This window comes from Cherax quadricarinatus, unplaced genomic scaffold (assembly GCF_038502225.1).
Source record: "Cherax quadricarinatus isolate ZL_2023a unplaced genomic scaffold, ASM3850222v1 Contig3178, whole genome shotgun sequence".
Lineage (NCBI taxonomy): Eukaryota > Metazoa > Arthropoda > Malacostraca > Decapoda > Parastacidae > Cherax > Cherax quadricarinatus.
The window spans coordinates 15,946-28,778 of NW_027198204.1; the positions used below are offsets into that span (position 1 = coordinate 15,946).

Here is a 12,833-nt window from a genome sequence, read left to right on the forward strand (position 1 = left end):
ACAACCATTCATTACCAACACCTCTTCTTGGCAAAATGCCACATATAACAGGGCGCCCCCCCTTCTTCCTAATCATGTCTATAGCTGTCCTGAACTTTCTAACTAAATCCTCACTTCTACGCTTGCCTACATCATTGCCTCCAGCACTGAGGCAAATAATAGGATTGATCCCATTACCGTTCATGATGTTGTCAAGCCGGCTAACAATGTCCTCCATCCCAGCCCCAGGAAAGCATACCCTTTGTCTCCTACTCCTGTCCTTCAAGCAGAATGCCCTATCCATGTATCTAACCTGGCTATCCCCAACAACAACAATATTCTTACCTTCCTTGTTGTCGTTCGTCGTGACGATCCCAGTAGTCGACTCACATTCGTCGGGTAGCACCGAGAATGCGTTGGAGGTTTCCACGGGAGTTTCCACAGCAGTCTCTTTCTTCTTCATCGTTTCTGGCTTTCCATTCGTCTTCTTGATCGTCAACTTCGTCGTCCCCTGCTGTCCAGCCACTGACCACGATCCCTTCTTGACATGAGGACTCGAAACAGGAGGACTACTACGAATCCTCTTGTTTTCCTCGGTCAATCGCCGTATCTCCATCTTCGCTGGAGGGCCTTGGTTCAGTCAATTCTTCCTTAAGTTGCTGGTAAAGTTGCTCGATGGAGGGCATCTTGGTTCAGTCCACGGGAGCAAGGCACAAGACACTTCTTGAGACATTGTTCAGATGCATTAAGTACAGGTCACAGCCTCCACAGGGTGTAGTGTAAACCCCTGCATTGACTGGTTCATAGTGCTTGGATTTTGTCGGTAATTCTACAAATATTAATACTACATTTATTTTATATTATTAAGGAGTAAACTAACTAGGGTCATATAGTGCCAGGAAAAGTGCAGACAACTATTTTCAATCAGAGAAAAGGAAGGTAATGCAAGTTTCCTGGATCAAAGGCTCGTCACAGGCATCAAAACACCTAATGTCAAGTGACATCAAATAGCAAAAGCTTTTAGGAATACATTAATGACACAATGAAAAGTTTTCTTGACTAAATATTGCTAAATTAAGAAGAGGGAAAAAATAAAAATAAAAGTTTCTTGAAAGAATACTCATATTTAATGCTAATTTAAATTTGCATAAATAAATACTTAGACATTTAAAAGACAGACTCATTTCTATCTCCAAGTAATTATCATACATGTTGCTATCACATATTATGATGTTGCTATCACATATTATGATGTTACCACATATTATGATGTTGCTATCACATATTATGATGTTGCTATCACATATTATGATGTTGCTATCACATATTATGATGTTGCTATCACATATTATGATGTTGCTATCACATATTATGATGTTGCTATCACATATTATGATGTTGCTATCACATATTATGATGTTGCTATCACATATTATGATGTTATCACATATTATGATGTTGCTATCACATATTATGATGTTGCTATCACATATTATGATGTTGCTATCTCATATTATGATGTTACCACATATTATGATGTTGCTATCACATATTATGATGTTGCTATCACATATTATGTTGTTACCACATATTATGATGTTGCTATCACATATTATGATGTTGCTATCACATATTATGTTGTTACCACATATTATGATGTTGCTGTCATATATTATGATGTTGCTATCACATATTATGTTGTTACCACATATTATGATGTTGCTATCACATATGTTATCACATATTATGATGTTGCTGTCACATATTATGATGTTGCTATCACATATTATGTTGTTACCACATATTATGATGTTGCTATCACATATGTTATCACATATTATGATGTTGCTGTCACATATTATGTTGTTACCACATATTATGATGATGCTATCACATATGTTATCACATATTATGATGTTGCTGTCACATATTATGATGTTGCTATCACATATTATGTTGTTACCACATATTATGATGCTGCTGTCACATATTATGTTGTTACCACATATTATGATGTTGCTATCACATATGTTATCACATATTATGATGTTGCTGTCACATATTATGATGTTGCTGTCACATATTATGTTGTTACCACATATTATGATGTTGCTATCACATATGTTATCACATATTATGATGTTGCTATCACATATTATGTTGTTACCACATATTATGATGCTGCTGTCACATATTATGTTGTTACCACATATTATGATGATGCTATCACATATGTTATCACATATTATGATGTTGCTGTCACATATTATGATGTTGCTATCACATATTATGTTGTTACCACATATTATGATGTTGCTATCACATATGTTATCACATATTATGATGTTGCTGTCACATATTATGTTGTTACCACATATTATGATGCTGCTGTCACATATTATGTTGTTACCACATATTATGATGTTGCTATCACATATTATGTTGTTACCACGTATTATGATGTTGCTATCACATATTATGTTGTTACCACATATTATGATGTTGCTATCACATATGTTATCACATATTATGATGTTGCTATCACATATTATGTTATCACATATTATGTTGTTATCACATATCATAATGTTGCTATCACATATTATGATGTTGCTATCACATATTATGTTGTTACCACATATTATGATGCTGCTGTCACATATTATGTTGTTATCACATATTATGATGTTGCTGTCACATATTATGATGCTGCTATCACATATTATGTTGTTACCACATATTATGATGCTGCTGTCACATATTATGTTGTTATCACATATTATGATGTTGCTGTCACATATTATGATGCTGCTATCACATATTATGTTGTTACCACATATTATGATGTTGCTGTCACATATTATGTTGTTACCACATATTATGATGCTGCTGTCACATATTATGTTGTTATCACATATTATGATGTTGCTGTCACATATTATGATGCTGCTATCACATATTATGTTGTTACCACATATTATGATGTTACTATCACATATAATGTCTTCTGATTACACTGTCTATTGGCAATATTTCCCTCTCATATAACTTGGTGTTTGTTTATAATGAATTTGTTTTCTGAGATAAAACTTTTAGTTACTGAACACTAACATAATTTCTGAAGATTATGAAGTCTGAGGTGTTTCACTAAATTAGATTTATCTGAAAACTGTTTTAAACACTCCGAACATTGATATGGTTTCTCTCCAGTATGAATTCTCATGTGTTTGACTAAACTATATTTATATGAAAACTTTCTCAGACACACTGAACATTGATATGGTTTCTCTCTAGTATGAATTTTCATGTGCTCTACTAAATGAGGTTTTTGTGAAAACTGTTTTAAACACTCTGAACATTGATATGGTTTCTCTCCAGTATGAATTCTCATGTGTTTGACTAAACTAGATTTACCTACAAACCCTTTTAGACACTCTGAACATTGATATGGTTTCTTTCCAGTATGAATTCTCATGTGTCTTACTAAACTAGATTTATCTGAAAATTCTTTTAGACACTCTGAACACTGATGTGGTTTCTCTCTAGTATGACTTCTCATGTGCTGAACTAAACCAATTTTTTTTGAATATTCTTTCAAACACTCTGAACATTGATATGGTTTCTCTCCAGTATGAATTCTCATGTGTGGTACTAAATTAGACTTATATGAAAACTCTTTTAGACACTCGGAACATTGATATGGTTTCTCCCCAGTATGACTTCTCATGTGTTCTGCTAAACTAGATTGATATGAAAACATTTTAAGACACTCTGAACATTGATGTGGTTTCTCTCCAGTATGAATTCTCATGTGCTGTACTAAATTAGATTTTATTTTTAAATTCTTTTAAACACTCTGAACACTGATATGGTTTCTCTCCAGTATGAATTCTCATGTGTGGTACTAAATTAGATTTACTATGAAAACTTCTTCTGACACTCTGAACATTGATATGGTTTCTCCCCAGTATGACTTTTCATGTGTTCTACTAAAATAGATTGATATGAAAATGTTTTTCTGAACATTGATATCCAGTATGAATTCTCATGTGATGTACTAAATTAGATTTACTGGCAAACTCTTTCAGACATTCTGAACATTGATGTGGTTTCTCTCCAGTATGAATTCTCATGTGTTTCATTAAATATTGTTTTTTAGAAAATTCTTTTAAACACAATAAACACGAAACAGTTTTTTTGTCTTCATTAACTGTTATCAATGATTCACACTGAGATTTTTGTGAAGAATGTGAATATTGATGTAGTTTGTCTTCTGCATCAACTGTAATGTGTGTTGCTGGAACACTTTCTTTTTCAAGTATTTTAGACATAGTGAACAATAACTTAACACTTTCACTATCAGCACCACAAAATCAAAAGTTCTTACAGTGTAAGAATTTTTCCATGAAAAAATTTTTTCTTCAGAAATAGTAGAGAATCTTTTTCTTAATGTAATGACACTAAAAACACAAAATATGACACAAAGTTATGGAATTACAGAAGCACAAAGTTGGTAATCTTAACACAATTTATGCATTAGCAATTTTACTCACTTTGAGTCCTATATTAAGCTAATTGTATTTCTTCTTTAAAATATATTTTCAGCTTTCTTGCTCTAGTGCAAGTCCACAAAAGTTAGTAATTTTTATAATTTTACACAAAATTCAACAAATTTTAATTTGAAAAAAAACAAAAAGTAAACAGAGTATTTATAGGAGCAACTAAAGTAAGGTATGATACGTTCATTCATCATGTTCCTGGGACTCTAGTATATTACACCTTCACTCTATCTTGAATCTATCATGTTCCCAGGACTGTAGTATATTACACCTTCACTCTGTGTTGAATCCATCATCATGTTCCTGGGACTCTAGTATATTACACCTTCACTCTGTCTTGAATCCATCATCATGTTCCTGGGACTCTAGTATATTACACCTTCACTCTATCTTGAATCCATCATCATGTTCCTGGGACTCTAGTATATTACACCTTCACTCTATCTTGAATCCATCATCATGTTCCTGGGACTTTAGTATATTACACCTTCACTCTATCTTGAATCTGTCATCATGTTCCCAGGACTTTAGTATATTACCCCTTCACTCTATCTTGAATCTGTCATCATGTTCCCAGGACTTTAGTATATTACACCTTCACTCTATCTTGAATCTGTCATCATGTTCCCAGGACTTTAGTATATTACACCTTCACTCTATCTTGAATCCATCATCATGTTCCTGGGACTCAAGTATATTACACCTTCACTCTATCTTGAATCCATCATCACAAACAATTATTTCTCACCTAACAAAAAATAACCAGGAATGATTATCATGGTTTAGGGCATCACAAAAATTGAAATAAACTTAGTAAAAATCCATAAAAAAGATGAGGAGGCCTTTCCCTCTTTCAAGAAAACTTTTAAAATATGAATATGTTAAATACTTCTGCTCCTGAAATCTATTGAATTATTCATTTTAATAGCATGACATTCAGTTAATCAAGTGATACCAAGAAAAAGTAATTTAAAACATCCTAGAAAACACCTCAAACACAAGGTCAGAGGTTTGTCTTTCTCATCATGCACTGCATGGTGTAGGATTTGTTTTATGTTGTCTACACCAAAATTTACTACTGACAGCATATGTAAAGTTGGTGTTCTTAAGACAAAGATCTATATGTGAGGGTGGTGTTCTTAAGACAGATCTATATGTGAGGGTGGTGTTCTTAAGACATAGATCTATATGTGAGGGTGGTGTTCTTAAGACATAGATCTATATGTGAGGGAGGTGTTCTTAAGACATAGATTTATATGTGAGGGTGGTGTTCTTAAGACAGATCTATATGTGAGGGTGGTGTTCTTAAGACATAGATTTATATGTGAGGGTGGTGTTCTTAAGACATAGATTTATATGTGAGGGTGGTGTTCTTAAGACATAGATTTATATGTGAGGGTGGTGTTCTTAAGACATAGATTTATATGTGAGGGTGGTGTTCTTAAGACATAGATCTATATGTGAGGGTGGTGTTCTTAAGACATAGATCTATATGTGAGGGTGGTGTTCTTAAAACATACATCTATATGTGAGGGTGGTGGTCTTAAGACAAAGATCTATATGTGAGGGTGGTGTTCTTAAGACATACATCTATATGTGAGGGTGGTGTTCTTAAGACATAGATCTATATGTGAGGGTTGTGTTCTTAAGACAAAGATCTATATGTGAGGGTGGTGTTCTTAAGACATAGATCTATATGTGAGGGTGGTGTTCTTAAGACATAGATCTATATGTGAGGGTGGTGTTCTTAAGACAAAGATCTATATGTGAGGGTGGTGTTCTTAAGACATAGATCTATATGTGAGGGTGGTGTTCTTAAGACATAGATCTATATGTGAGGGTGGTGTTCTTAAGACAAAGATCTATATGTGAGGGTGGTGTTCTTAAGACATAGATCTATATGTGAGGGTGGTGTTCTTAAGACAAAGATCTATATGTGAGGGTGGTGTTCTTAAGACATAGATCTATATGTGAGGGTGGTGTTCTTAAGACATAGATCTATATGTGTGGGTGATGTTCTTAAGACAAAGATCTATATGTGAGGGTGATGTTCTTAAGACAAAGATCTATATGTGAGGGTGGTGTTCTTAAGATATAGATCTATATGTGAGGGTGGTGTTCCTAAGACATAGATCTACAAGAGTGACACTGGGGTCAATAACATAGATCTACAAGAGTGGCACTGGGGTCAATAACATAGATCTACAAGTGACACTGGGGTCAATAACATAGATCTACAAGAGTGGCACTGGGGTCAATAATGTAGATCTACAAGAGTGACACTGGGGTCAATAACATAGATCTACAAGAGTGACACTGGGGTCAATAACATAGATCTACAAGAGTGACACGGGGGTCAATAATGTAGATCTACAAGAGTGACACTGGGGTCAATAACATAGATCTACAAGAGTGACACTGGGGTCAATAACATAGATCTACAAGAGTGACACTGGGGTCAATAACATAGATCTACAAGAGTGACACTGGGGTCAATAACATAGATCTACAAGAGTGACACTGAGGTCAATAACATAGATCTACAAGAGTGACACTGGGGTCAATAACATAGATCTACAAGAGTGGCACTGGGGTCAATAACATAGATCTACAAGAGTGGCACTGGGGTCAATAACATAGATCTACAAGAGTGGCACTGGGGTCAATAACATAGATCTACAAGAGTGGCACTGGGGTCAATAACATAGATCTACAAGAGTGGCACTGGGGTCAATAACATAGATCTACAAGAGTGGCACTGGGGTCAATAACATAGATCTACAAGAGTGGCACTGGGGTCAATAACATAGATCTACAAGAGTGGCACTGGGGTCAATACCATAGATCTACAAGAGTGGCACTGGGGTCAATAACATAGATCTACAAGAGTGGCACTGGGGTCAATAACATAGATCTACAAGAGTGGCACTGGGGTCAATAACATAGATCTACAAGAGTGGCACTGGGGTCAATAACATAGATCTACAAGAGTGGCACTGGGGTCAATAACATAGATCTACAAGAGTGGCACTGGGGTCAATAACATAGATCTACAAGAGTGGCACTGGGGTCAATAACATAGATCTACAAGAGTGGCACTGGGGTCAATAACATAGATCTACAAGAGTGGCACTGGGATCAATAATATAGATCTACAAGAGTGGCACTGGGGTCAATAACATAGATCTACAAGAGTGGCACTGGGGTCAATAACATAGATCTACAAGAGTGACACTGGGGTCAATAATGTAGATCTACAAGAGTGACACTGGGGTCAATAACATAGATCTACAAGAGTGGCACTGGGGTCAATAACATAGATCTACAAGAGTGGCACTGGGGTCAATAACATAGATCTACAAGAGTGGCACTGGGGTCAATAACATAGATCTACAAGAGTGGCACTGGGGTCAATAACATAGATCTACAAGAGTGGCACTGGGGTCAATAACATAGATCTACAAGAGTGACACTGGGGTCAATAACATAGATCTACAAGAGTGACACTGGTGTCAATAACATAGATCTACAAGAGTGACACTGGTCAATAACATAGATCTACAAGAGTGACACTGGGGTCAATAACATAGATCTACAAGAGTGGCACTGGGGTCAATAACATAGATCTACAAGAGTGACACTGGGGTCAATAACATAGATCTACAAGAGTGACACTGGGGTCAATAACATAGATCTACAAGAGTGACACTGGGGTCAATAACATAGATCTACAAGAGTGACACTGAGGTCAATAACATAGATCTACAAGAGTGACACAGGGGTCAATAACATAGATCTACAAGAGTGGCACTGGGGTCAATAACATAGACCTACAAGAGTGACACTGGGGTCAATAACATAGACCTACAAGAGTGACACTGGGGTCAATAACATAGACCTACAAGAGTGGCACTGGGGTCAATAATGTAGATCTACAAGAGTGACACTGGGGTCAATAATATAGATCTACAAGAGTGACACTGGGGTCAATAACATAGATCTACAAGAGTGGCACTGGGGTCAATAACATAGATCTACAAGAGGGACACTGAGGTCAATAACATAGATCTACAAGAGTGACACTGAGGTCAATAACATAGATCTACAGGAGTGACACTGAGGTCAATAACATAGATCTACAAGTGACACTGGGGTCAATAACATAGATCTACAAGAGTGACACTGGGGTCAATAACATAGATCTACAAGAGTGACACTGAGGTCAATAACATAGATCTACAAGAGTGACACTGGGGTCAATAACATAGATCTACAAGAGTGGCACTGGGGTCAATAATGTAGATCTACAAGAGTGACACTGGGGTCAATAACATAGATCTACAAGAGTGGCACTGGGGTCAATAATGTAGATCTACAAGAGTGACACTGGGGTCAATAACATAGATCTACAAGAGTGGCACTGGGGTCAATAACATAGACCTACAAGAGTAACACTGGGGTCAATAACATAGACCTACAAGAGTGGCACTGGGGTCAATAATGTAGATCTACAAGAGTGGCACTGGAGTCAATAACATAGATCTACAAGAGTGGCACTGGGGTCAATAACATAGATCTACAAGAGTGGCACTGGGGTCAATAACATAGATCTACAAGAGTGGCACTGGGATCAATAATATAGATCTACAAGAGTGGCACTGGGGTCAATAACATAGATCTACAAGAGTGGCACTGGGGTCAATAACATAGATCTACAAGAGTGACACTGGGGTCAATAATGTAGATCTACAAGAGTGACACTGGGGTCAATAACATAGATCTACAAGAGTGGCACTGGGGTCAATAACATAGATCTACAAGAGTGGCACTGGGGTCAATAACATAGATCTACAAGAGTGGCACTGGGGTCAATAACATAGATCTACAAGAGTGGCACTGGGGTCAATAACATAGATCTACAAGAGTGGCACTGGGGTCAATAACATAGATCTACAAGAGTGACACTGGGGTCAATAACATAGATCTACAAGAGTGACACTGGTGTCAATAACATAGATCTACAAGAGTGACACTGGTCAATAACATAGATCTACAAGAGTGACACTGGGGTCAATAACATAGATCTACAAGAGTGGCACTGGGGTCAATAACATAGATCTACAAGAGTGACACTGGGGTCAATAACATAGATCTACAAGAGTGACACTGGGGTCAATAACATAGATCTACAAGAGTGACACTGGGGTCAATAACATAGATCTACAAGAGTGACACTGAGGTCAATAACATAGATCTACAAGAGTGACACTGGGGTCAATAACATAGATCTACAAGAGTGGCACTGGGGTCAATAACATAGACCTACAAGAGTGACACTGGGGTCAATAACATAGACCTACAAGAGTGACACTGGGGTCAATAACATAGACCTACAAGAGTGGCACTGGGGTCAATAATGTAGATCTACAAGAGTGACACTGGGGTCAATAATATAGATCTACAAGAGTGACACTGGGGTCAATAACATAGATCTACAAGAGTGGCACTGGGGTCAATAACATAGATCTACAAGAGGGACACTGAGGTCAATAACATAGATCTACAAGAGTGACACTGAGGTCAATAACATAGATCTACAAGAGTGACACTGAGGTCAATAACATAGATCTACAAGTGACACTGGGGTCAATAACATAGATCTACAAGAGTGACACTGGGGTCAATAACATAGATCTACAAGAGTGACACTGAGGTCAATAACATAGATCTACAAGAGTGACACTGGGGTCAATAACATAGATCTACAAGAGTGGCACTGGGGTCAATAATGTAGATCTACAAGAGTGACACTGGGGTCAATAACATAGATCTACAAGAGTGGCACTGGGGTCAATAATGTAGATCTACAAGAGTGACACTGGGGTCAATAACACAGATCTACAAGAGTGGCACTGGGGTCAATAACATAGACCTACAAGAGTAACACTGGGGTCAATAACATAGACCTACAAGAGTGGCACTGGGGTCAATAATGTAGATCTACAAGAGTGACACTGGGGTCAATAACATAGATCTACAAGAGTGGCACTGGGGTCAATAACATAGATCTACAAGAGTGGCACTGGGGTCAATAACATAGATCTACAAGAGTGGCACTGGGGTCAATAACATAGATCTACAAGAGTGGCACTGGGGTCAATAACATAGATCTACAAGAGTGGCACTGGGGTCAATAACATAGATCTACAAGAGTGGCACTGGGGTCAATAACATAGATCTACAAGAGTGGCACTGGGGTCAATAACATAGATCTACAAGAGTGGCACTGGGGTCAATAACATAGATCTACAAGAGTGGCACTGGGGTCAATAACATAGATCTACAAGAGTGGCACTGGGGTCAATAACATAGATCTACAAGAGTGGCACTGGGGTCAATAATATAGATCTACAAGAGTGGCACTGGGGTCAATAACATAGATCTACAAGAGTGGCACTGGGGTCAATAACATAGATCTACAAGAGTGACACTGGGGTCAATAACATAGATCTACAAGAGTGACACTGGTCAATAACATAGATCTACAAGAGTGACACTGGGGTCAATAACATAGATCTACAAGAGTGGCACTGGGGTCAATAACATAGATCTACAAGAGTGACACTGGGGTCAATAACATAGATCTACAAGAGTGACACTGGGGTCAATAACATAGATCTACAAGAGTGACACTGGGGTCAATAACATAGATCTACAAGAGTGACACTGAGGTCAATAACATAGATCTACAAGAGTGACACTGGGGTCAATAACATAGACCTACAAGAGTGGCACTGGGGTCAATAACATAGACCTACAAGAGTGACACTGGGGTCAATAACATAGACCTACAAGAGTGACACTGGGGTCAATAACATAGACCTACAAGAGTGGCACTGGGGTCAATAATGTAGATCTACAAGAGTGACACTGGGGTCAATAATATAGATCTACAAGAGTGACACTGGGGTCAATAACATAGATCTACAAGAGTGGCACTGGGGCCAATAACATAGATCTACAAGAGGGACACTGAGGTCAATAACATAGATCTACAAGAGTGACACTGAGGTCAATAACATAGATCTACAAGAGTGACACTGAGGTCAATAACATAGATCTACAAGTGACACTGGGGTCAATAACATAGATCTACAAGAGTGACACTGGGGTCAATAACATAGATCTACAAGAGTGACACTGAGGTCAATAACATAGATCTACAAGAGTGACACTGGGGTCAATAACATAGATCTACAAGAGTGGCACTGGGGTCAATAATGTAGATCTACAAGAGTGACACTGGGGTCAATAACATAGATCTACAAGAGTGGCACTGGGGTCAATAATGTAGATCTACAAGAGTGACACTGGGGTCAATAACATAGATCTACAAGAGTGGCACTGGGGTCAATAACATAGACCTACAAGAGTAACACTGGGGTCAATAACATAGACCTACAAGAGTGGCACTGGGGTCAATAATGTAGATCTACAAGAGTGACACTGGGGTCAATAACATAGATCTACAAGAGTGGCACTGGGGTCAATAACATAGATCTACAAGAGTGGCACTGGGGTCAATAACATAGATCTACAAGAGTGGCACTGGGGTCAATAACATAGATCTACAAGAGTGGCACTGGGGTCAATAACATAGATCTACAAGAGTGGCACTGGGGTCAATAACATAGATCTACAAGAGTGGCACTGGGGTCAATAACATAGATCTACAAGAGTGGCACTGGGGTCAATAACATAGATCTACAAGAGTGGCACTGGGGTCAATAACATAGATCTACAAGAGTGGCACTGGGGTCAATAACATAGATCTACAAGAGTGGCACTGGGGTCAATAACATAGATCTACAAGAGTGGCACTGGGGTCAATAATATAGATCTACAAGAGTGGCACTGGGGTCAATAACATAGATCTACAAGAGTGGCACTGGGGTCAATAACATAGATCTACAAGAGTGACACTGGGGTCAATAATGTAGATCTACAAGAGTGACACTGGGGTCAATAACATAGATCTACAAGAGTGGCACTGGGGTCAATAACATAGATCTACAAGAGTGGCACTGGGGTCAATAACATAGATCTACAAGAGTGACACTGGGGTCAATAACATAGATCAAAAAGAGTGGCACTGGGGTCAATAACATAGATCTACAAGAGTGACACTGGGGTCAATAACATAGATCTACAAGAGTGACACTGGGGTCAATAACATAGATCTACAAGAGTGACACTGGGGTCAATAACATAAATCTACAAGAGTGGCACTGGGGT

General features: G+C 38.0%; 1 protein-coding gene across 1 annotated transcript; it reads right to left on the reverse strand.

The window, feature by feature from the left end:
* Positions 1–1,083: 1,083 nt before the first annotated feature.
* Positions 1,084–3,805, reverse strand: LOC128702505 (zinc finger protein 3-like). Its single transcript, XM_053796781.2, has one exon. It carries the CDS (start codon positions 3,788–3,790, stop codon positions 3,086–3,088), a length of 705 nt encoding a protein of 234 aa, XP_053652756.2. The 5' UTR covers positions 3,791–3,805; the 3' UTR covers positions 1,084–3,085.
* Between the last annotated feature and the right edge of the window lie 9,028 nt (positions 3,806–12,833).